The sequence below is a fragment of the Ylistrum balloti genome, unplaced genomic scaffold (genome assembly GCF_031769215.1).
Source record: "Ylistrum balloti isolate Yb309-2 unplaced genomic scaffold, AGI_CSIRO_Ybal_v1 Utg370160, whole genome shotgun sequence".
Lineage (NCBI taxonomy): Eukaryota > Metazoa > Mollusca > Bivalvia > Pectinida > Pectinidae > Ylistrum > Ylistrum balloti.
In genome coordinates, this window is record NW_026782156.1 from 264,580 (window position 1) to 292,178 (window position 27,599).

General features: G+C 36.4%; 1 protein-coding gene across 1 annotated transcript; it reads left to right on the forward strand.

Annotated features, from left to right (window-relative positions):
- The first annotated feature begins 3,751 nt into the window (after positions 1-3,751).
- LOC132550965 (RNA 3'-terminal phosphate cyclase-like) lies at positions 3,752-14,582 on the forward strand. Its single transcript, XM_060215066.1, has 11 exons — positions 3,752-3,892; positions 5,102-5,202; positions 5,492-5,635; positions 5,955-6,078; positions 6,410-6,468; positions 6,775-6,916; positions 7,440-7,564; positions 7,884-7,942; positions 9,084-9,178; positions 9,661-9,765; positions 13,645-14,582. The coding sequence occupies exons 1-11, from the start codon at positions 3,752-3,754 to the stop codon at positions 13,726-13,728; spliced, it is 1,179 nt and encodes a 392-aa protein (XP_060071049.1). The 3' UTR covers positions 13,729-14,582.
- The last annotated feature ends 13,017 nt before the right edge of the window (positions 14,583-27,599 follow it).

Genomic DNA, 27,599 nt, shown 5'->3' on the forward strand with positions numbered 1-27,599 from the left:
AAAATACAAGTTAAAGGCATATTTACTTGGGGACCCCTGAACCGTACACCGAAAAAACGTGTGTTCCGAAAGGGTCAGTGTCTTCTGCTTCATGGCGACACCCGCCGTGTAAATCTGGGTCAGTATGGGTAGTTTATGTAACGTTCTCCAATGAAAACAAAGTTAACAACAAACAGAACCAACAGGCAAAATAACGAGAGTAAAACACGTACAGCTTCATATCACACAAAGAAATAGAAAAGGGCATTCTGACCGTAAAACATTGATAAGTTTCGTCTTTAGAAAGATTCGATACAGTGATTTTTTTTTGTTATCGTACAGGACAATCTTGATCGAAATTCAATAAACTACTGTGAAATATGAACAAAAGAAATATTAACATAAAGACTCCTGAAAAGTACTAGGAGAATAAGACCTGTTGATCCAGAATATTAAGCGTCGTCTGCTTCATCGACGACACCCAACATGTAAATATTGATCAATCCAAGTAACGTGTGCCACGTTCCCAAACGAGAACACGGTAAATAACACGAAACCAACGGGTGACTAACTTATATTATTGCATACCCCATAAGAAAATAAAATATTTCTTAATTTTATCATTATGGCGACCGCAAAACTTCCCTATAATTTCAAACATCTCTTGATACTCCGTGTTGTGAGTTTGTCTGTTGTCGGTATCTTTAGCGAATGTCGTGATGTTGAGAATAAACCTTTAAATATCGAATCGACTGCAAAATGTCAACTTTGCTCGGGAATGTAGGGATGTTGCTCTCCAGAAATAGAAAATTTACAATAGGGAAATTGAAACCATCACGCTTCTTATATATCTTGTTAAAAAGTTGTTTCTGCTGATTTTTCACAGGAACACAGAGCGTTGATAGCGTGGTCGAACATCTGTAGCAACAGCAACAGCTGGAAACAATATAAATATACATGTATCAACATACATTTTCAGCCATGGAGATATTGTCCCAGTACATGCGTTGCATAACGGAAAGAACACTGACGTTTTGATTGATGTTAACAGTATTACACTTCAAATTTATCTTTGTTACATCATTCACGATATAAACAACAAGAACATACCAACATACCATCATTAAGATAATGGTCGGAATTCAAACTCAAAACACGCAAAACTTCTATAATTTCCAATACGTGTTGTGAGTTTGTCTGTTGTCGGTATCTTTACATGTCGTGATGTTGGAATAAACCTTTAAATATAAATGCAAAATGTCAACTTTGCTCGGGACAATAGGGAAATTGAAACCATCACGCTTCTTATATATCTTGTTAAATTGCAAAACACGACCAAAAACAATGTTTACACGGAGACACTTGAACAAACACAATGAGAATAAAACCATACGTTCCAGAATATTAACCATCTCCTACTTTATCGGTAAAATCCACCATGTAAATATTCCTTAATCAAAGTAATTAATGTCACGTTCTCAAAGGATAACTATTTAAACGACTGCGTGTTGGGGAACATGTTTATTGTTACACAATGTTGAAAATATAGTGCTCCTCTTACACAATCCAAATACTACAATTAATTTTAGTGACGGGGATTGTAGCACGATAGTAACAGTGAAATATTCAGCAATCCAACAGACCGATTCTGTAAGAACTTTTAAGATGGTTTTAGAAAAAAAATAAATTAAACAAACAACCTGGAGTTAAGAAGTATTTTTATATCATTGTAAACCTACATTTTCTTTGTTTCTAAATAGAATTAGGACTTGCTGGTAGATTTTAATTTTCTTTCATTCTTTTTTTTCTCTCATTCCTATTGATCAGTCGTGTAACTTTACGAAAGTGCGGAAAGATTAAAATTTCTGTTCTTTTCTCTGGGTCATATAAATAGCATTTATGTAGCTACTTCATTGCTTGTTATTTCTTTTTACTATTTGAAATATATATTGCTCAAACTATATGAAAAGTAAATGTGTGTAGAATCGACTTAATCAAGAGAGAATTTAAGCTACTTGACCAGCGACAACAGAAGTTCTGTGTATAGATAACGTTTTTGAGCGAATTATAATCAATCTCATAGAACGTACTTCTTTAAGAGCCCTTAATGTTGAAGAAGGTCACCCAACCTGAGAGGTTTCGTACTTACAGTACAATGATGTTCTCCAAACCTTCCTCTGTGTCATCAAAGTGAAATGTCAATGTGTACACATTTTATCATAATTAAATCCTATTTCCGTTCGTATGGATTTGAATATAACTTTAGTACAACACACATCCTTGAAATATCTTAATCCAGATATAATGGTATTTTAAATTACACGTCAGTGCACTGACCTGGTGCTATCGCCGATCCTGGACATATTATTATTTCAAACAACGGGCGCATTTTTTTAAGTCATGAAAGACAAACCTCCAAACACGAATTGGGTCAGTGGGTTTTATTATTAATGGTATTTTGATATCAGTACAACATAACTAAACTAATGTCATAAAAAATAGGCCGTGCAACCAAAAATGTTCAGCCAATTATAAAAGACGCTTAAAATCACTCTTCTGGCATTCTGATTTATAAAACGGCCAGTTTACTAAGCATATTTCAAACATTGGAAATCGTACATTTTCACTTCACAATTTCGAAATATAATCCTCCTTGTTGCAGTTGCATTCTATCTTATCTAATTCATTCAGTATATAACACCACTCAATCTATAATGCACATTTCAAAATATTAACCACAAATATATACATGGTGCACTATACCCTTAACTAAATACACTATTATAATTTATTTATATGTAAATTGACGTTTACAATTAACAATACTCTTCCTAGTCGCCAAATAAAATAAACTTTAAGACAAACATGTTCAGTTACTTTTACATATGCAATGCCAGCAAACATGACATTTTTGCTAGCACTTTAGAGAGATATCACAGACACTTGACAAATTTATTTTAGCAAACCCGCATTGCGTACATATTGGTTTAATCCGACGACCAGGAGATATTTCGAAGAGAAATGTATATTTAGTTGATGTTTTAGCAAAAGAAGGAAGTGCAGGACGATTAAGCTATATTTATTTTTAGTTGTGCTATGAACTCACTTTAAGCTGTGTTATAAACTCATTTTTATGTTGATGCCATGCCTTATACATCATGCATGTACTGTTACTTTTATTTCAATATTCCTTCTGTGATTTTGTTCTTTGTGTTATATTTTATGTTTTATCGTAAAAATAGCTCTTCTGAGCTAATGTTACGTGTTTTATTATATACGAAAGAGAATAAAATTTCTGGTATCTTGTAATATTCTATATTAGAGATGACTGTCAAAAGATCTTAAGATCTTACATTTGTCACAATAAAATGTATCTCTGTATCAGATCAAATAAATTGGATGTGTCAAGCACGCTACGGTTACCTCTGATCAGTCGATATTGAATTTCGATCATTTATATTTCAATATGAATTTTATGTTTTTAATTAAATTTTAAGAGAAATCAGATATATAGCAAGACCCCTTAAGAATGTCGTCCGTATCAAAACAAAAACAACATAAACACATACAAAATGACATCTACTAAGTCAATATTATATTAAAACTCTTTTGATGTTTCGGTGTGTTTCATGCGACTGTAACTACGACGGAACGATGTTCACCGGTCTCGTGTTGAATACTACTAATACGAAGAATCTTTGTCCCATATGCGTTTGTAGGGAACACATACATCGCCAAACTTCGGTTAAGCTGATATTTTACATCGATCTTTATGTTTGTGCCGACTTGTGCAATAATCGTGTGTATTCGGGCCCGCATTCCCTCAAGTGTCAAAATAAGATTTGCTCTGAAAAGAATGGCATCAAATAATTTCGAGACGCCAATCGAAATTGATGGTTCTGTCCTTGAAGGAGTAAGTATTTGTGAGGACTTACAGCCACGATTGATGGACTGAGGAGAGTTTTGTCCAAGATATCATTGGCGCATTAGATGCGGACATCTTAAGAATCATTTTTCGATAGGTATACCTTGTTGATGAAATGCGACCAAACAAATACATAAATGACTTGAACTGTGTTTATACAATAAGATTTGTTTAAGAACTGATTAGTGAAATACCAGATTTTTTTCTACAAAAATATCCAGATACGACCCTAAATTCGCTCACCTGAAATGATCGACATGTGTATCGGACATAAGACTGCACTCCCGTTTCTGATGACATCACTAAATCACAAAGACGCTTGAGTTAGCTTCGTGTGACCCACGAGTATTACATAAAATCATAATTTGAACGATAATAACATTTTGATGAAAATAAAAATCAAAATACATTTATGGTGCAAAAGTGTTAGATATATGTGTAAATGTGTGCGCCTTTACTAAAGCTTTAGATTCAAGTTTTTATTGTTTTATACTTATTGAAACAAATATTGACTTAATTTTACTTTCCCAATGGATTCATTATCCGATCAATCATTTTCAAGCTGTTATATTTTAAACTGACGTTGCCCCTATAAATTTTACATGAAATTGCCTCTTGGAATTCCCACTGTTACATTATAAGTACAAATAATAGACAGGTACTATTAATATCGATACCTGGCATTTGAACAGATTTGTAAAGTTGTTTAATGGCTACATTAATGTAACTAGTACATAGGTAGAAAATTCCATCATTGATTCACATGTACTTGCCAAGCTTTGATAGACCTACATGTACCATTGTGAAATATTTAGCTGTAGATTTCAACAAAGTGTTACATTGTACAAAACTACAGTTAAACAGAGTAGAGATTAAACAGGCATCAGTTTTATTTACAGTAACTATGCAATGCAGGCTCATCAGCAATGTCATCCAGTTGATAAGTCCATTGTGAAGGCATGAAGGAAGGGAATAATGTTAAGAGTGTCATAAATGACAAAATTTCTTTTTTGTTTTTTTATTGGTTTATTGCTTTTTTTATTGCGAAAGTTATTTAGCGAAGCATGCAAAATTACTTAAATGATTAAATGGTAGGGTTTTAACAGTTACAATGTGATTGCAGATTTATGGTAAAAGAAGATGAGAAGATGACAGCATTGTTATGATTGTTAATAAAAAAATACTTTTTCTTGATAGGGAGGTCAGATTTTGAGAAATGCTGCAGCTTTAAGCTGTGTGAGATGCTGCCCAATTCGAGTATACAACATCAGAGCTGGTCGGAGTAAACCAGGACTTCGGTAAATTTGTTTGATATTATTACAGCTTATTTAGTGTTTTGAAGAACCATTGGTAACTTACAAGCACTTGTTGTCTTAAACACAGAGGTTAAATTATATGTTTGTTTAACATTTATGAACTTTTAAGAACGTAATCCTTAGACAGATATCCGTTCAGTCTTATGTTAATAATAAATGTATATATATTGAAGACCATAGATTGGAACCAAAGAACTAATAAATAGTGTTGGTTTGAATGCAGCTTATCAATAAATCTTGGTACAAATTTGTTGATACTTCTGTTTAACAGACCTCAACATCTCTCCGGCCTCATACTGATAAATGATATTTGTGGAGGTCGATTAGTTGGTGGAGATGTTTCATCACAAGACATTGTATTTCATCCTGGTAAAGTGAAGTCTGGGTCTTATTTGGCTGATCCTGGTACTGCTGGGTGAGTTTATTTGATATTAAGATGTCATTATTGTTAAAAATCAGGATAAAAAACAATGTTTTAAATTTTCAATCTTAGAAATCTACCTTCTTCAAATTGAGGTAGAGACCTGTATAGAATGTCTTTAAAGATACAAAGACAGAATTATTAGGTAAACAGACACAAATCTATCTGTTACATGGATTTTAACTAACATTAACCACAATTGACATACCAAGTTCAATACTGTTACTTTAAAGTTTCACTAAGATAAGTAACTGTCTCTTAATTTACTGTACGTTGTAGCAGCACTTGTCTCTTAATTGACTCTATCTTGTAGGAGTATCTGTCTGTTGATGCAGGCTGCCTTACCCTGTTTGCTGTATGGTTCTGGGGAGTCCCACCTGACCTTGAGGGGTGGCACCAATGCTGACATGGCACCACAAGTGGACTATTACAACTATGTAAGTCACACAATACATTAGGAAATTTCCAGACTATGTACAGGGGTCTTCAATTTGGGAATATATCATAAATACATATATTCTCATTTCACATGTTGCTGACTAAGACAATATGAAGTTTGAAGATGATACCTTCTTAATAGATCTGACTACAGTGAAGACAGAATAAACTGCTTTCTTAATGTAAAAAGACACTTTGTAACAATCAACATATATATATAGAAATTACGTTTCCAGCATTCATACACTTTCAATAACCCATAAATGAGGAATGCTTTTGAGACAATAATTTCTGAAACAGGTGATAATTCATATCTTTGCTTTGTTTCAGGTATTTCAACCTATGGTTGCTAGATTTGGAATGAAGATGGATATTAACATCAAGAGAAGGTAAAGTTAAATTTGTGAGTGTTAGCAATATCTGATTTAGGATATCAAAGCATTCTCTCATTTGACTTCATATTTTGTTTTTGTTTTTTTTTGTTGGGGGAATGGGGCGGCGTTTGGGTGAGATAAGATTAATGCAAAGCTCAGTGAAGAGAAGACTCTGGATTAGTTGATGTTTAAGGCTTTCTGTGGTCAATATTCCAGACTTTAGACAACCATCAATGAATTTGCAAAAACATATTATCTTAAGATATTTTCTGGTTTTAAATCAATATGATGATATTTTCCATGTTTGAAAATACTTTGTAGGGGTTACTTTCCAAAAGGTGGAGGGGAAGTGGAAATCACATCATATCCAGTAAAATACCTTAGTCCAGTGAAAATGATGGATGTTGGAAAGGTAGTAAAGATCTCAGGACGTGCCTTTGTGGCTGGAGCTCTTCCAATAAAGGTACAAAATAACATGCATCTTTTAGTAACACTTTGACCAGTGATGTTCATCCATGAAGTAGAGATGATTGATTTTATCAACCTTGTGTACCATCTTGTTCTCATTTTGGAACTTGACATTACTTACTTGGATTGAACAGAATTTACTGGATGGGTGTTGTTGATGAAACAGAAGATGTTTTTCCTTCCAGAACACCTGGTCTTAATTGCCTTGTTCTTTTTGAGGGATCTCTGTGTAAATCTTTCTTTTGTTTCTATATAGCCATTGTTTCATCAAATTAGAATTGACATATTTCGTTAGTTATTTTTCTCTCTGATGAAAGTTTTAAATATTGATAAATTCAAAATATCAGGAGGTTCTAGCATTTTTCATTATTTAAACAGGTCATAATTAAGCCAATATCAGGCTGACCCGATGAAATCAATTGAGATGGTGATATTGGCATTCTCTGTGTTATAGCAGATTACACCTATCAGACTTTTTCTTTAACATTTCACAATGATTGATGTATTCCTTCTTAAAGGTAGCAGCTATAATGGAGAAACATGCAAAAGCTCTTATACGTAAAGACTTGCCTGATGTACCTATAAGTATAGATGTGGTGAAGGAGCCTCCACATATGGCTGTTGGTACTGCTACAGGTATCATGTAAGTCTTTGTGTTATCTTATGAAATATACTTTTTGTTTTCTTTTTTAAATCTGCAAAAAAAAAAAAACCGTTTTACATATTAAAGTTCATTCACATCGATAATTTTTTGTTTTAGATTTTTTATTTGATATTTAATTTTGATAAATTATGTCTCATCCTTGAATTAGTTTTAAAGTTGTAAGCGGTTTGAAATCGTTGGTATTTTATTGAATTCACATTTATTGAGTCTCATACTTTTTTTGTGGTTTCCTTCAAATGATAAAGTTATGAAGTAACAACCAATATATTTGAACCATTTTATGTTTTTAATCTGACAGAGTAGTTGCAGAGACTTCTGAAGGATTGGTACTGGCTGGATCAGCACTAGGAAAGAAAGGTAAGATCATTAATATTTAAATACCATATTCTCAAACTGCCATACAGTGTCATAACCAAATATTGTGTCTCTATAATATCATTTTATTGTGGTCAGGTAGTAGAGCCAATACTTTGTACTGTTAAATGATGGGTAGATGGGTCCAGTAAACAATACCTAATAAATCATTATAAACCACTTCCTGCCTGTTGTGATTGATTCTCCAGTGTTTAGGTAATTTTGTAGTGAAATTATTATTATTTTATAGAATGGTTTTATTTCTAGATTTTTCGTAATTTGCTGTTCTAGAAACTGAAAAAGAAAACAAAGAGCTTTTCAATTAACCTTGTAGTACAGTTAGAATTAATCAATATTAGGAAGTTCACAACATTTTTTTTTATATTTGTAACACATATAATTAACAATTCATGTAATTAATCCTTCTTTGATCAAATTACGGAATGAAAAACTTAGTTTTAATTACAAGAGGGGTTGAGTTGGATTAATGTTCATTTTAATTATCATATTTTCTTTCCTTGGTTAATTTACTTCTATGGATACACATATCCAAAGTGCTGTTACATACATGTATAAAATAGGTTAGTCGTTGTAACATGTACCAGTTTGAATCAAAGCTGGTCATATCAATCTTCTGTTGGAGACTTGATACAATCTCGTATTTGGGAAGGGATTCATCAGCCTGGTATTATTAGTATTTGAAAAGATGTTGGGTTTTAACACAATCAGTGATTGAAACTTGTGATTGAAAGTGTTTGCAAGCTTTCAAAAAATGTCTGTTTCCTATGTCAAGTCATGAGTGCAAATGACAAAGTCTTGATGACAGTACACTATTCACTGATTGGACATCTAAAATAGTAAAAAGAAACATATTTTATGTGCTTGCTTTATTGGGTAATCATCGAGATAATAATAGTGCTGCGGCAAGCTTGTAAAATGTCCTTAGGGAAGTGAAATGAGAAGTAAGACAATACCATGTCCAAGGTATTTGTATTTATTTATCTTTTTGACTTCTACAAGTCTAACGTCTCATTTATACTTTGTTCTGTATTATTCTGTGATAAGTATATTTACACAAAGAAACATCTGTCGCTGAAATGAAACATTTATCCTTTAAGTTGAAGTTTGTGTCCTCTATCTGCAGGGGTACCTGCTGAACAGGTGGGAGAGACTGCAGCTGAAGCCTTACTTAATAATCTGTGTCATGGGGGTTGTGTGGATGACTTTTTACAAGATCAGGTAAGTATCATTATCAAATAGACTTACTAAACTTTGAAAAACTTTTGTTACCTTAACATCAACAATCCACATTTTAAAAACTGATATGAAACATTGGCCAAAGGTTTTATCATTCACATATCATGTGTACATTATGTAGTATTGGACTCCATTGTAGAACAGGGACATACTGGTGCTAAACAATGAATTAGTCTTTGATTAGAAATTAAATTTTCTAGTAAAGTCTTTGGTTTAGATGCAAAAGTCATGGTTGCGGTTTTAACATTTATTTTGGAAGTTGAAAAATATTTTCAGTTGGCATGTAGTTTGTGAAATTGGTTGGTAAAGGACATAAACCAGACTAATGGAAAACAAAATTTTGTCAAATGTCCATCAATTGTTAACAATGGAAGAGTGAAAAAGGAGCTAATCTTTGGAGGCTTCAGGATAACATTCAAGGTCACAATACTTAGTCTATTTTTTATGGCATTGGTTTTTAACAGTTAATACTGCTGATGGCTCTGGCTAAAGGAAAGTCGCAGATAAAATGTGGACCTTTGTCCCTTCATACAGAAACGGCCATACATATAGCCAAACTTCTAACAAATGTAAGTATCATACCACACTCAGCAGCCGTCATACACATAGCAAAACTTCTAATGTCTGTAAACTCCGAAACTTCTTACAACTGTATGTACCATACCGCACTCAGAACCCATCATACACATAGCCAAACCTTCCTATTTCTGTGTTCCTCACCACACTCAGCAAACGTCATACACATAGCCAAACCTTAATATCTTTGTGTACCAGATCACCCATCATACACATAGCCAAACCTTCCTATTTCTGTGTTCCTCACCACACTCAGCAAACATCATACACATAGCCAAACCTTCCTATTTCTGTGTTCCTCACCACACTCAGCAAATGTCATACACATAGCCAAACCAACATTTCTGTGCAAACGTCATACACAGCCACACTCAGCAAACGTCATACACATAGCCAAACCTTCCTATTTCTGTGTTCCTCACCACACTCAGCAAACGTCATACACATAGCCAAACCTTCCTATTTCTGTGTTCCTCACCACACTCAGCAAACGTCATACACATAGCCAAACCTTCCTATTTCTGTGTTCCTCACCACACTCAGCAAACGTCATACACATAGCCAAACCTTCCTATTTCTGTGTTCCTCACCACACTCAGCAAACGTCATACACATAGCCAAACCTTCCTATTTCTGTGTTCCTCACCACACTCAGCAAACGTCATACACATAGCCAAACCTTCCTATTTCTGTGTTCCTCACCACACTCAGCAAACGTCATACACATAGCCAAACCTTCCTATTTCTGTGTTCCTCACCACACTCAGCAAACGTCATACACATAGCCAAACCTTCCTATTTCTGTGTTCCTCACCACACTCAGCAAACGTCATACACATAGCCAAACCTTCCTATTTCTGTGTTCCTCACCACACTCAGCAAACGTCATACACATAGCCAAACCTTCCTATTTCTGTGTTCCTCACCACACTCAGCAAACGTCATACACATAGCCAGACCTTAATATTTCTGTGTTCCTCACCACACTCAGCAAACGTACACACACACATAGCCAAACCTTCCTATTTCTGTGTTCCTCACCACACACACAAACGTCATACACATAGCCAAACCTTCCTAACATTTCTGTGTTCCTTCACCACACTCAGCAAACGTCATACACATAGCCAAACCTTCCTATTTCTGTGTTCCTCACCACACACACAAACGTCATACACATAGCCAAACCTTCATTTCTGTGTTCCTCACCACACTCAGCAAACGTCATACACATAGCCAAACCTTCCTATTTCTGTGTTCCTCACCACACTCAGCAAACGTCATACACATAGCCAGACCTTAATATTTCTGTGTTCCTCACCACACTCAGCAAACATCATACACATAGCCAAACCTTCCTATTTCTGTGTTCCTCACCACACTCAGCAAACGTCATACACATAGCCAAACCTTAATATCTTTAAGTACCATATCAGATGCAGAAACCAACATGTGCATAGCCAAACCTTAACATCTGAAAGTAAATTACTACACTCAGAAACAATCATTCACATAGCCAAACCTTCACATCTCTTAGTTCCTCACAACTCTCAGAACCGCCATACACAATGCCAGACTTCCAACATTTGTAAGCAAAACACCACACTCAGAAATCGCTATACAAGTAGCCAAACTTTAAGTATTTGTTAGTACCATACCACACTTAGTAACTGCCATACACGTAGCCAAACAATTAAATTTATAATCACCACACTCAGAAACTAACATACACATGCATATGCCAAACCTTAACATCACAAATTACCATACCATCTGAGAAACTGGTATCAACACCACCAAACGGTGGCATCTACAGGTACCTTAGAAACCATCATACTTATAGCCAGCTTTCTAACATCTGTATGTACACTTCCACACATACATATCACTGCCATACATAGCAAACCTTCTAACATCTACACATACATCTCCACACTCAGAAACCAATATCATACCTCGCCAACCATCTAACACCTGTATGTACACTTCCACACACAGAAACCAGCACTATACAGAGCCAACCATCTAACATCTATATGTACACTTCCAAACACACAGAAACCAGCACTACACAGTGCCAACCATCTAACATCTGTATGTACATTTACACACACACACACAAACCAGCACTATACAGAGCCAACCATCTAACATCTGTATGTACACTTCCACACACACAAACCAGCACTATACAGAGCCAACCATCTAACATCTGTATGTACACTTCCACACACACAAACCAGCACTATACAGAGCCAACCATCTAACATCTATATGTACACTTCTAAATACACAAACCAGCACTATGCATAGCCAACCAATTCACATCTGTATGTACACTTCCACACACACAGGAACCGGCACTATACAGAGCCAACCATCTAACATCTGTCCGCACACTTCCACTCACCGAAACCTGCACTCTGCAGAGCCAACCATCTAACATCTGTATGTACACTTCTACACACAAACCAGCACTATACAGAGCCAACCATCTAACATCTGTATGTACACTTCTACACACACAAACCAGCACTATACAGAGCCAACCATCTAACATCTGTATGTACACTTCTACACACAAACCAGCACTATACAGTGCCAACCATCTAACATCTGTATGTACACTTCTACACACAAACCAGCACTATACAGAGCCAACCATCTAACATCTGTATGTACACGTCCACACACAAACCAGCACTATACAGAGCCAACCATCTAACATCTGTATGTACACTTCTACACACAAACCAGCACTATACAGAGCCAACCATCTTACATCTGTATGTACACTTCTAAATACACAAACCAGCACTATACAGAGCCAACCATCTAACATCTGTATGTACACTTCTACCCACAAACCAGCACTATACAGAGCCAACCATCTAACATCTGTATGTACACTTCTACACACAAACCAGCACTATACAGAGCCAACCATCTTACATCTGTATGTACACTTCACACACACAAACCAGCACTATACAGAGCCAACCATCTAACATCTGTATGTACACTTCTACATACAAACCAGCACTATACAGAGCCAACCATCTTACATCTGTATGTACACTTCTACATACAAACCAGCACTATACAGAGCCAACCATCTTACATCTGTATGTACACTTCTACACACAAACCAGCACTATACAGAGCCAACCATCTAACATTTGTATGTACACTTCCACACACAGAAACCAGCACTACACAGTGCCAACCATCTAACATCTATATGTACACTTCCATACACACACAAACCAGCACTATACAGTGCCAGCCATCTAACATCTGTATGTACACTTCCTCACACACAAACCAGCACTATACAGAACCCACCATCTAACATCTGTATGTACACTTCTACACACAAACCAGCACTATACAGTGCTAACCATCTAACATCCGTATGTACACTTCCACACACACAAACCAGCACTATACTGAGCCAACCATCTAACATCTGTCCGCACGCTTCCACCCACAGAAACCTGCACTCTGCAGAGCCAGCCATCTAACATCTGTATGTACACTTCCACACACACAGAAACCATTACCATACATTGTACATAGCCAACCTTCTAACATCTATAAGTACACTTTCATACTCAGAAGCCACCAGCAAACATAGCTCACCACAAATATGAATCCCAATCTAAAGTATCAATACAAAAGAGTTAATCCCTAAAGTCAGAGCTTATTTTGACGAGTTCAAAGTAAAGTAGTCTATAGTGAGTTGTATACTGCTCTGTAACTTTATTATGTATAATTACGAGTAGTAATAACAAGCTTGTCTATATGATATGACGGATTGGGTAATGGTGAAAATACAAATTTATCATAATATCTCTTTTATTTTTTTTCAGGCAAAATTTGATGTGAAAGAAATATCAAAGACCTCAACTATAATTGAATGTGAAGGAATAGGACTAGAAAACACACAGTTATGATAATCATACATGTTCTAAGAAACTTTGTCAGCAAGAGCGCTTCATCTCAGGTGAATTCAGTGCTGGTCTTAGGAAAAAACCTGATAAGTTTCCTCCCTGCAATGGTGATAACTAGGATATATCTTCCTGTTTATCATTACCATTTTTGATGTACTTACAAATTAAGGCATTGCAAAATTTTTATTAAAGTTTGTTTTCCAATATTTTAGCCTCCAAACTATAACATCGGTTAAGACTAGGGATTTTTTGTAGTGAACACTCCTGGTGAACTGTTGATATATTTATGATACATGGTTGTGACTCTAATCTTGTAAAGAATAGGGTGTTTCTTCTGACTCTGAAATTTTTAGAGTTCTGTTGATGTAGAGCTTTTCATTATAAAATGGCTATAATGTGTCCATTCACTGATAAGCTTATTTGTTTTTGCAGTAGTACACTTTAAGGTCAGCTGTCTATAATATCTTTGAAGGATCAGAGATGGATGTTTTTGTTAATGCTCTAAAAATCTTAATTCAAACTCATATTCGATGAAACCAGGGAAAAATATGAGCAAAAGAAAGATTTTCTTGAAGATTCCTCAAAAATACAAGGAGAATGAGACGAAGGATTCAGAAAAAATTAATGTTTTCTGCTTCATTGATGACATGTAAATCTTGGTTAATCCAAATAAGTAACATCACGTTCTGAAATAAGAACAAGGTAAATAACAATGGAACCACCAGTCAAATTAATGATAACCAAACATATCTGATTTCCCAAGGAAATTAAATTTTACAGCATAGTAATAAAATCTTAATAGAGGTTGTCTCAAGTTTTTCTTATAGTTTATTGCAATAAATGAATAACACACCAAATTCGTTATTTTTCTTCCTTCTCATAAAACCTGTAGAATGATGATTTGATTTACTTTAAAAACTGGAATTCAAATTTATAAACTTGTTTCATCCTTGGCAAGAAATTAAAAAAAATCCAGATACTATGAAAGATAATTTAAAGCTGACTCAACATGAATGTCTAACCTTATACGACAGAGGAGTGTCCATTGCATCAAGTCAAATTAAGTTAAAAGGGATGTGAGAACTAGTTGGACTTACTCAGTTCTGTGTAACAGGGACCTGAGAATTAACAATCTTGGAGAATACTGATCTGTACCACAGAGACTTGAGTATGAACATTAGTTACTGTCCTGATCAATATGGACCGACCCTGATCTTTAGCACAGAGACCTGAAATTAAGTTACAGTCTAGGTTGATATGATTGGATTATATCACAGCATTAGTATTAGTTACAGTCTTGGTGAATATTGATGTAACTTCATCTGCAATACATTGACCTGAAAATTAGTTACAGTCAAGGTGAATATTGATGTAACTTCATCTGCAATACATTGACCTGAAAATTAGTTACAGTCAAGGTGAATACTGACCTACTTCGGTCTGCATCACATGGACCTGAAAATTAGTTGCAGTCAATTTGAATACTGACCTATCTTTGTCTGCAATACAAGGGTTTAAGAATGAGTTACTGTCTAAGTGAATATGTACCTACCGTTGTATGTATTACAGAGGCTTGTGAATTTGTTACATTCTTGATCAATATGGACCAACCATGGTCTTTATCACAAACACCTGATAATAAGTTACAGTCGAGTTTGATATTAACCTCCTCTGGTGTGTATTACAGGGACCTCATAATTACTTACAGTCTTGGTGAGTATGGACCTTACTTGGTCTGTATCATGAACCTGAGAATTAGTTAAGTGTTTAAGTCTAGGTAAATTTTGACCAACCTTGGTCTGTATCATACGAACCTTAGAATTAGTTAGGTGTTTAAGTCTAGGAAAATATTGACCAACCTTGGTCTGTATCATACGAACCTGAGAATTAGTTAAGTCTTTAAGTCTGGGTGAATTTCACCAACCTTGGTCTATATCACAGACAATAGGTTACAGTCTAAGTGAATATAGACCTGCCCTGGTCTGTACCCAAGGGACCTGAAAATTTTCATCTAGCTGGAAATACTTTAGAGTTAGATACAGCAGAGCAAGCAATAAATTAATCTGCATCGTATAGCTAATTCATCCGTTTACGACTCGCCAGAGATGTAACCGGCCTCAATTTTGAAGTCTAGGAGAAAAATCCAAAGAAATGGAAAGAAAGGTCAAACCTGTGTAATTGGGATGGTGCACCAGCCCCATAATGCAATAATTTGCGTAATTTCTATATAAACTTATCCTGATCTGCTTTTGTGGTTATCAGACGTATTTAGAGATGTTAGATCATTGTTATATAGAATTACATGCCTCTATTGTTTAAGCATCAATTTGCACTGCATGTTGACCAAACCTACCAAAATGTCTGAAATGTTATAAACACGTTGCGATTGGTACAAATAAATCTGTAACAAATTCTCTGGTCTCTTTTGGGACAATTTGTGACTTTGTTGGTGAAGAATTCTTTTCGCGACAGCTTTCCTGAATGCTCCCGATGTAACCGCCATACTAGCTAGCGCTGTAACTTGGGGAAACGACTCTAATGTAGTTAAGGCCAAATTACCCAAGTTACCCTCTTTTGATGTAAGCAAGGATAACATTGACGCATATCTCAATAGGTTCGAAAGGTTTGCTTATACTGTTAAATGGGATCAAGCTGAGTGGGCAACTCATCTTAGTGCATTGTTAAAGGGGAAGTCACTAGAAGTTTACAATAGGCTATCTGCAGAAGATGCTTTAGTGTATGATACACTGAAGTTAGCACTCCTGAAGAGATTTCAACTATCAGAGGAGGGGTTTAGGCAGAAGTTTAGTAGCTGTAAGCCAGATACAGGTGAGACTTCGGTACAGTTCGTAACCCGGCTGGAAAACTATTTAACCAGGTGGGTAGATCTTACAAAAACACTGCATACATATGAAGGTCTAAGAGATCTTCTATTACAGGAACAGTTCATCAATGCTAGTAATACACCTCTTGTTTTGTTTTTGAAAGAGAGAAAGCTGGTGAATGTAACTGAGATGGCACAGTTCGCTGATTAGTATTTAGAAGCTCATAAAGGAGCAGATTTGGCAGCATTTACGGTAAGTAAGGGACATAGTGGCAGATCTCAGAAGTCCAATACACCAAAAGATGAAGATTCTTCCCGGAAAGATGAACGGAGATGTTATGTCTGTTCTGATAAGGGGCACCTTGCAAAAAATTGTCCTATTAAGAAGAAACAAAGTCATCGAGCATGGTAACAGGATTACCAACAGATGAGTGTCTATGTTGCGGTTGTAATTCAGATACTGACAATGTGATAACCCCTAAAAACAGGGGAGTTAAAAAGAATAACAAGAGTAGTAGTAACAAAGCTATGAAAGACAGTAACCGCTCTGCAATGTCAGCAGGATGTGTTGTGTCAGTTAACTTGGGTCTATAGGACTGTACTACAGAGGATCATGTGGTGCTTGAGTGTGGGCATCACTTACCAGTGTTGAGCGCAGCATGTGGTAATGACGGAGTAGGTACGATTAAACATTTCCTCATGTTTACCAGTAACTGATGGTTATGTCGGTCAATCAAGGGTGTCAGTACTTAGAGATACCGGGTGCAGCGGAGTTGTAGTACGTAAGGAATTGGTAGAGAAATCACAGTTAACTGGGAGGATGGTATCATTTGTTCTCCTTGATAGCACAGTTAGGCAAGTACCGGTCGCATATATCATAGTGGATACCCCTATCTGAAAGGTGAGGTAGAAGCCTCGTGCTTTGACAATACTATATATGGCCTGATTATTGGGAATGTTGATGGGGCTAGAAACCCAGGAGACCCTGATCCCATGTGGAAGAAACAGCAGTATGAGAAAGGTCTGAAGGATCTAGATGATACTCCAAAGGGAAGTAATTCAGAAGTCAGGCCGTAGAGAGAAGAAGCCAGAAAGGTAAAAAGATGAAACCACTACGTGTACCATCTATTCTGGATTTGAATCTAGATAGGAAAGATATCAAGGAAGCCCAGGAAAAAGACGACTCTCTACGACACTTGAGGAGTTTGGTCAAAACAGGAGAGAAAAGGAAAACTGGTAGGTACAATACTGTATGGTTTGTCGAATCTAAAGGATCTATCGGAAGTTTCAGTCGGCAAAGGTGGAACGGGGTAAGGAGTTTACACAATTGGTGGTGCCAAAAAGGTTGAGGAACCATGTAATGGCCATTGATCACGAGTCTTTTTTCTCAGGCCAGGGATCCAGGATGAAAAGGTTTTGCCGTTCCTGTGATATATGTCAAAGATGTTTCCTAAGGGGAAAGTGAGTAAAGTACCATTGACGGAAATGCCATTAATAGATGAACCATTTCGAAAGGTTGTCGTGGACTTGATAGGACCCATTCACCCAGTGACTGAACAAAAGAACAGGTACACACTTACTGTGGTCGACTATCCCACTCGTTATCCTGAGGCCACAGCCTTGAAGAACATAGATACTGAGACGGTAGTTGAGGCACTGGTGGAAATGTTTTCCCGTGTAGGCATTCCAAGAGAAATTTGATCTGATCGGGGATCTCAATTTACCTCAGAACTCATGAGAGAGGTGGGACGTTTGTTATCCATGCAACAGTTAACTACAAGTCCATACCATCCTATGTGTAATGGGTTGGTGGAGAAATTCAATGTGACTCTGAAGTCTATGCTCAGAAAGATGTGTGCAGAGCAGCCTAAGGATTGGAACAGATATCTTGGAGCACTTTTATTTGCTTATCGAGAAGCTCCTCAGGACAGCTTAGGATTCTCCCCATTTGAACTCCTGTATGGTAGAACTGTTCGTGGTCCCATGATTATACTAAGGGAGTTTTGGACTCAGGATGTGGAAACGCCAGAGATAAAGTCTACTTATCAGTTTGTGTTGGATTTGAGAAACACCTTAGAGGAGACCTGTCGGCTTGCCAGAGAGGAATTGCGTAAGTCTCAGAAAAAATATAAGCATCACTTTGATAAAAAGGCAAAACAGAGACGTTTCAAAGCAGGAGAGCAAGTCTTTATGCTTTTACCGACAGACAGAAACAAGCTGCTGATGCAATGGCAAGGGCCCTATGACATAGTTGAGTGTATTGGGGAGAATGATTACAGGATTTGGGTAAAGGATAAACTGAAGGTGTACCATGCAAATCTGTTAAAAAGGTATGTAAGAAGATTAGGAAATGATGACCCTCAGAAAGTACAGGAGGTGGGAATGCTGAGAACAGCCTCTGCAGCTGCGATAGAGGATGGTGATGTTAGTGGGGAACTGAACATGACAAAGAAGGCTTTAATAGATCTACTACAGATGGTGTCAAAAGAGACAACTGAGGATGTACATATCTCTGAGGATTTGAGTGAGAGCCAGACCCAAGAAGTACTGACTGTCTTAAAGACGTACGGAGAAACCCTGACAGATTTACCAGGTTAGTGTAACATTGGAGAGCATAACGTTCAACTGACATCTGAGGAACCTATCCGTTCTCGACCATACCAAATACCCCATGCGATGAGTGATACTGTCAGAGAGGAGGTCCACATGCTGGAAATGGGGGTTAAAGAAAACTCGTCCTCTCCCTATGCCTCGCACATAGTTCTAGTAAAGAAACCAGATGGCAGCAACCGATTTTGTATAGATTTCAGAAAGCTCAACGCTGTATCAGTGTTTGATGCAGAGCCGATGGCCGATCCGGAGGAAATATTTTCCAAGATAGGAAAAAGTAAGTATTTTTCAAAGGTGGATCTTAGTAAAGGATACTGGCAAATCAGTGTTAGCCAGTACACTGCGTTTATTACTCCAGATGGTCTTTACCAGTTTACCGTAATGCCGTTTGGGTTAGTGAATGCTCCAGCTACTTTCAATCGGATGATGACGATACTTCTACGAGGGATGGAGAATGTGGACAGTTTTCTTGATGACATCCTTATCCATACAGAAACCTGGGCAGATCATATTAATGCTCTTCAGGAACTATTTAGGAGACTTAGTGGAGTAGGATTTTTGACAGACCAATCAAGTGTATGGTGGGTTATTTTAACCTTGAATTTTTGGGACATTTCATCGGGGATGGTAAGTTACGCCCTCATCCAAAGAAGATACAGGCTATTAAGGATGCACCCCGACCTCAGACCAAAAAGCAGGTAAGATCCTTTCTAGGACTTTTGGGATACTACCGCAAGTTTGTGTCCAATTTCGCGACAGTAGCTCTACCCCTCACAAATTTAACTAGGAAAGGGGAACCAAACGCAGTGAAATGGAAGCAGGAACATGAGCTGGCATACCAAGAACTTAAACAAATCCTAACGAAGGAACCGATTCTCCATTTGCCAGATTGTGAGAGACCTTTTGTGTTAAGAACTGATGCATCAAACTGTGGATTAGGCGCCATTTTGTTACAGGAATGGGATGGTGAAACATATCCTGTGGCTTATGCCAGTAAGAAGCTGTTACCTTGTCAACAGGCATATTCGGTGATAGAAAGGGAGTGTTTGGCAGCCATGTGGGGAATACAGAAGTTTTGACCCTATTTGTATGACCGTACCTTCATTTTGCAGACCGACCATCAACCATTGATATATATGAACAAAGCAAAGTTGGTCAGTTATGAGGTGGGCACTTTTCCTACAGTCATACACCTTCAATATTGAAGCAATTCCAGGACGTGACAATGTTGGGGCTGACTATCTCAGTCGTTTGTATGAGAGTTAGATCTCAGAAACTACTTTCAGTGAATCAGGTAAGTTGTATATATATTTAAAAGGTATTTTAATCTTAAGATGGGGGATGTTGTCAGGATACTCCTTACTACTGCAGTTACTATTATTTACTATTGAGGTTACTCAACTGTGACGGTACATCCATATACCTGTAATGCATGTCCTGTTTTCAGGGTAAGTCAGAAAACTGGGTAGACCAGTGTAGGCCAGTGTATGTACTGGGTGTTTCTCAAGTAAGTTGAGGAACTTGTGCTGAGCATGCACGTGCCATGTATTTTGTCAGGTACCCTAGGTGGGGTTGGACAGTACCAGACAGAACTTCGACGGAGGAGGTTGTGTTAGGCTGGGCTCAATGTATTGCCAGAGTACTATTGGGAGGGCTGTGTGCCTACTTCCAGATGATGTTGGCTTTTGGGGAGCCTAGGATTGGGGTCTGCCAGTATGACAATTTTATTAGCTGGGTGCTAATGGCTGTGTGCCTGTAAATAGTTTTTCAAAGCTGTATGCTTCGAAGCGGTGTTTGTCCATGACTGTGTGTCCATGGGACTGTAAGCTGTACTTGGGCTGTGTGCCCTCTACTTTGTCCAGGACTGTGTGTCCAAGCGGCTATGTGCCATGTCTTTGTAAAATAGGACTCTCCTTGGGGCTGTGTGCCATATTTCTGTAGGAGTGTTCCGGATGAAGCTACCTGGGAGTTGATGTAACCTCGTAATGTGGTACTGAAAATACTTAGGCCTCCTTGGAGAACAGTGTGACCTTGTGTTGACCTTGCCCGGGTTGAGGAAGCCATTTATACTGTGACCTCTATAAACGGAAGAGGATGGAGTTCCAAGTGTAAACCGGATTATGAACTGTGTTCTCGGAGAAAAGACTTCACATATCGCGACATCAATTTTATGTTCTGTGTATAGGTATAGCTTAGCATATCTGAGAATAGGGGCTTAAGTGTCTTTGGGAGCTAAGGTATGAGAGGTAGTGACGTGTGCGAAGTGGATATTAGTGTTTTCTGTAAATATGTTATTTTGTTTGGTTTGTAAATAAATGTGTATATTGTTAGCATATCTTAGCTGGTTTGCTGGTTTTCACCAATTTGGACATCCTTACATTACCACACCTCGTGACACCGAAGCCGATACTGCATACGACCAACATACGAAATAAAAGATGTGTTATTCGCATCTTGATTACAAACACTGTAAAGAAGCAAATCATTATAGCCTTATGTAATTTGACGAAGACACTGTTTACACGAATAGTCAGATAGTCAGAGATAATATGACTAAGACACTGTTTACACAAATAGTCAGATAGTCAGAGATAATATGACTAAGACACTGTTTACACGAATAGTCAGATAGTCAGAGATAATATGACTAAGACACTGTTTACACGAATAGTCAGATAGTCAGAGATAATATGACTAAGACACTGTTTACACGAATAGTCAGATAGTCAGAGATAATATGACTAAGACACTGTTTACACAAATAGTCAGATAGTCAGAGATAATATGACTAAGACACTGTTTACACGAATAGTCAGATAGTCAGAGATAATATGACTAAGACACTGTTTACACGAATAGTCAGATAGTCAGAGATAATATGACTAAGACACTGTTTACACAAATAGTCAGATAGTCAGAGATAATATGACTAAGACACTGTTTACACGAATAGTCAGATAGTCAGAGATAATATGACTAAGACACTGTTTACACGAATAGTCAGATAGTCAGAGATAATATGACTAAGACACTGTTTACACGAATAGTCAGATAGTCAGAGATAATATGACTAAGACACTGTTTACACAAATAGTCAGATAGTCAGAGATAATATGACTAAGACACTGTTTACACGAATAGTCAGATAGTCAGAGATAATATGACTAAGACACTGTTTACACGAATAGTCAGATAGTCAGAGATAATATGACTAAGACACTGTTTACACAAATAGTCAGATAGTCAGAGATAATATGACTAAGACACTGTTTACACGAATAGTCAGATAGTCAGAGATAATATGACTAAGACACTGTTTACACGAATAGTCAGATAGTCAGAGATAATATGACTAAGACACTGTTTACACGAATAGTCAGATAGTCAGAGATAATATGACTAAGACACTGTTTACACAAATAGTCAGATAGTCAGAGATAATATGACTAAGACACTGTTTACACGAATAGTCAGATAGTCAGAGATAATATGACTAAGACACTGTTTACACGAATAGTCAGATAGAGATAATATGACTAAGACACTGTTTACACAAATAGTCAGATAGTCAGAGATAATATGACTAAGACACTGTTTACACGAATAGTCAGAGATAATATGACGAAGACACTGTTTACACAAATAGTCAGAGATAATATGACTAAGACACTGTTTACACGAATAGTCAGAGATAATATGACTAAGACACTGTTTACACGAATAGTCAGAGATAATATGACGAAGACACTGTTTACACAAATAGTCAGAGATAATATGGCGACAGATATGTAAAATGAAATACTATTTTAAAAAGTGCACCAGTATGGAACCGAACAGTGTAATTGTCTAATAAACAGCTATACCTTTTGATACCATGATATTAATTCGTTATATTTTCATTTGTCTTACCTTTCAAGAAAGCCCGTTTCATTTTCAAACTTGTAGAAAGCTCAGATCCAAATCTTTTTTTCAAATTTATCATACCTTCAAAAACACTTTTTCAACCAGAATTTAGCATAGCGTCTTTGTGGTACCATGTGTAGAAGGTAATTGGACGTGATATATGTAAATATAAAGGGTATTTAGAACGTCTGGACATTCTACTGGATACATTAACACCTGTTAAGATGTATGACATAATTCAATCTCTCACCCACACATATGTATATATTTATGATCAATAAACAAAGCAACAGTACGAGCAAGCGAAATGTCAAATTTTCCGGCAACATGCCCCTTTATCATGACACAAATATCACATAAATTACATCACACATAGAACATAAAACGTAAAAATAAAAAAAAATACTGTAAAAAATGTTAAATGTTTTGTGTAGTTACACTGAAACGTAATTTGATAAAAAAAAAAAAAAAAAAAAGCCAGTTAAATGCACAAAATATAATTATAAAAGAAATATAATTTTGAATATGGGCATAACATAACGACAAATAAAATCATACCACATTCATTTTGTTTGTTAGCAATTCAAATAAACAGTAAAATACCGACTGTTCCATATCTAATTTTACAGTACTTACGTATAAGATACTAAATTATATTATTGAATTAGATAAAAAAAAAAAAAAAAGCCAGTATCTCGAAATGGATTGCCTCCAGGATAAATTGGGATATTTGGTTATGTATCTATAGTATCACGTGACTTATATAAACAATGCGATGGTGATGTCGACCACCAGCCCATTTATAACGAACTTTTCATGCTGGTCATACGTTACTTAATTGACAACTCGCATTTTAGTTTAAACTTTATTTCTTTCTTATTACATAACATATTACAGAGTACTTAGGTATACAAAAGAAAAGGGTTCAGAAACAAGTGATGAACACTTATATAAATCTGTCTCCTTGATGTGATTCTACTTAACAGCACTGTAAGCATTTATTAATGTTTAAAGAAATAACGTCATATGGATATCGAAAAACCAAGAGAAATCATGTTATCAGTTCAGAGTAGAGGGGTAGAGAGAGTAGGGGATCAAGGAAAGGAGTTAGTAAGTAGACGTATGTCGGATTGATATTCAACCAGCTGGTGACGCGCCGATACTGATACTATATGTATATAAATATTTAATTATCATACAAAAATAATGTAACAATCATTCAAATCTTTTAGTGCGTAAAATGTAATTTTGAACACTTTGAAATACTATTTCGTTGGTATTTCTCGGTAAGTTAGTGTTTCCATAAACTAAAGTATCCAAGGTTATTTGTAAAGGTAAAGTAGCAAAACAGTCTTGTCTAATGTTACTATATTTGGTACAATATAAAAGATAATGTTCGACAGTTTCATTTGATAACCTACAACTACACAACGGAGATTCAACAATTTTTTTCTTAAATAAATGGTCATTTAGGGAACTACATTCCATACGCAATCTAGCATGGTAGATTTGACCAAGTCTAGTTCCAGCAAAATAATATGTTGGCACTGAAGTAGCATTGGCACTTAAATACAATTTTAATTTTGAAAGAGAGGGATTATTTTTAATAGCAGCAGGGAGATCATTCCAAAGGTGGATTGTTGAAGGTAAGAAGGACTTTTTATATGTATTTGTTCTGCAGCGAATTGGAAGAAAGTTATTGGCTTCTCTAGTATTGTGACCGTGTATATTGGAGTGTCTCTGAGGAAGTATATCTTGTAAATATGGCGGTGTTTTGCTATGGACCATTTTATGGAGCTGGATAATTTTATGATAGTTTCTTCTAGTTTTAAGTGGATCCCATCCTGTCTCTTTGTAAAGTTTTAAAATGCTGGTAAGTTTGGTTGCACCCGTCACAATGCGTGCTGCTTCTAATTGGATGTTTTCAATAACTTGTTCTTGGGCAATAGACATATTGTCCCAAATAACGTCTCCATATTCCAAAATTGGACGGATGAAAGAAAAATACATTTGTTGGAGGGATGAACGATCAAGTTTAAATTTAAAGGCACGCAATAGATTAAGTTTTCTAGAGGATTTACTTATTATATTCTCTATATGGGCAGTCCAGTCACCATTATTGGCAAAAAAAACCACCCAAATGTTTATGAGTGGTTACTTCGTTTAAAGTTGTGTTATCCATTGTTAAAGAAGAGTGTTGTGGTTTACGGATTTTTCGACTAATTGTAATTGTTTCGGTTTTAATGGGATTAAATTTTACCAGCCAGTTTTTTGACCACATATGAATCTGTTCAAGATCGTTATTCAGTATGTTAGCAGCATGAGCAGGAAGGTCGACTTTAACGTATAAAGAAGTATCGTCGGCGAATAGTTTTATTGTTGCATTAATATTTACGACTATATCATTAATAAAAACAAGAAAAAGGAGAGGCCCTAGTATAGATCCTTGTGGTACACCTGCTTTAACGTACGCCCAGTCAGATGATTTGCCGTTTAAGGAGACTCGCTGTTTACGATTTTCAAGATAACTTTTGAACCAGGATAAGAGTTTCCCGCTTATACCGAAACTGGATAGTTTGACTAGTAGGCCGCGGTGCCATACTCTGTCAAAGGCCTTGCTTATGTCGCAAAAGACCATTCTAATTTCTTTACCGGAATCAAGAGCTTGGTCAACATCATGAGTTATTTTAAGGAGCTGATTCACAGTGGAGTCGCCAGACCGAAAGCCTGATTGATGAGAGGACAGAAGTGATTGGTCTAGGAAATAGTTATGAATATACTTATAGACACATCTTTCGAAAAGTTTAGAGACGACGGATAAAAGAGATATTGGACGGTAGTTGCAAGGCAAAGAGGGGTCACCTTTTTTATAGATAGGGGAAACACAAGCTTTTTTCCATTCACAGGGGAAAATTGATTTAGAAAGAGAGATATTGAAAATCATACAAAGAGGAATACAAAGTATATCAACTGCTTCTTTTAACAAGCGATGGTTAATCAGGTCAGGACCTATTGCCTTAGAACAGTCTAATGTAAGGATATTCCCTTTGATATCTTCGGATGTAATTATTATTTCAGATAAGCTACACCTGTGAGTGTTAGCTAGAGTTGGAGTTTCGACATTAGAATCGTCCAAGTTTGACTGTGAACAAAAGTAATCGTTGAGTATAGTAGCTTTATCTATATCATCATTATATAATGTTTTATTGACTAGTAAGGGGGGGACACGTGAGGTTTTACCTGAATTGGACATTAAGAAGTTTACACCAAGCCTTAGGTTTAAGAGGACTCTGACTATGCAGATTTTGACAAAGTTTGTTAAAATATTCTATTTTTGCCTTCCTTATAAAGTTAACGCACTTATTTCGGGCTTGTTTGAATTTCAACCAGTTGTTTTGTAAATTAGTTGATTTTGCTTTACGATGAAGCTTTTTGCGATCACGTATCAGTTTACGAATAGCATGGGACATCCAGGGCGGATCATTTTTTCGGATATGAACAGTTTTGTTGGGGATACATTCACGTGCTGCTTCTAACAAAGTAGCATTAAAATTTTCAATACTAGTGTTTAGGTCCTCAGGATGAACGACTGTTTCCCAATCGACATTAGAAAGTAATTCACGATATTTTGCATAATTCCCGTGATTGAAAAGCCATATATGTCTCTTGAACGTTGGCCTAGTAGGTTTAGTTATGTTAAATATGCCGAAAATTGGACAATGATAGCGGAACGGTTGATCCAGGAAGCTCTCGCCAACGAAACAGTTGGATAGAATATCTGGGTTACTTATACAAATTAAATCTAGTAAAGACGAGCTACTTTCGGTGTAGAAAGTCGGTTCATTTATTTTTTGTTGTAGATTAAAGTCCAGCAATAGGACATTTAAATGAGAAGTCAAGAAGGAATTCTCAAGTGCATTAGAATTAAAATCACCGGTAATAATAATATTTCCAATACCTGTATTAAAAGCCTTTTCGATAGAATGGGCAATGTGTTGCCAAGTACTAACTGGAGAGTTGGGTGGCCTATAGAATGTACCATATAGTATCGATTTATTTATTTATTCAAGCCAAACACACTCAATGGTAGGTAGTTCAATATCTGGTCTACGTTTCGAGAAGATGTTGTCTTTAACATAGACTGCTATACCTCCGCCGATTTTATTATTCCTACAGAAGCAAAACGGGTGTGTGAATCCGGTGAAACAAATATCATCGCATATTTCATCTGGCCTTCGCCAAGTCTCGGTAAAGGATAAAATGCTACAGTTGAAGAGTTCGGTATACAGTACATCTAACTTAGGCTTAAGACTTTGGATATTCAGGTGTACAAAGGAGTATTTAGAATCATCTAGTGATATATTTTCAGATATTGTAGATCCATTTGATGTACTAGTGGAAAAGGGACCTGGATTTTCAGCTACATCACCAGCAATATGCAGTAATATATACATAATCATAGTTGAAAATAAAAACAAGTTGATACATACAATATCTAGCAGAGATAGACATTTTCGTATAGAAAGAACGGCGCGTA

Excerpts from the sequence above, each read along its gene's own strand:
- LOC132550965 (XM_060215066.1), top strand. The coding sequence starts at position 3,752 with ATGTTTGTGCCGACTTGTGCAATAATCGTGTGTATTCGGGCCCGCATT. Across the intron at positions 9,179-9,660 it reads ATGACTTTTTACAAGATCAG|TTAATACTGCTGATGGCTCT; the intron begins GTAAGTATCATT and ends GGTTTTTAACAG. Across the intron at positions 9,766-13,644 it reads TAGCCAAACTTCTAACAAAT|GCAAAATTTGATGTGAAAGA; the intron begins GTAAGTATCATA and ends ATTTTTTTTCAG.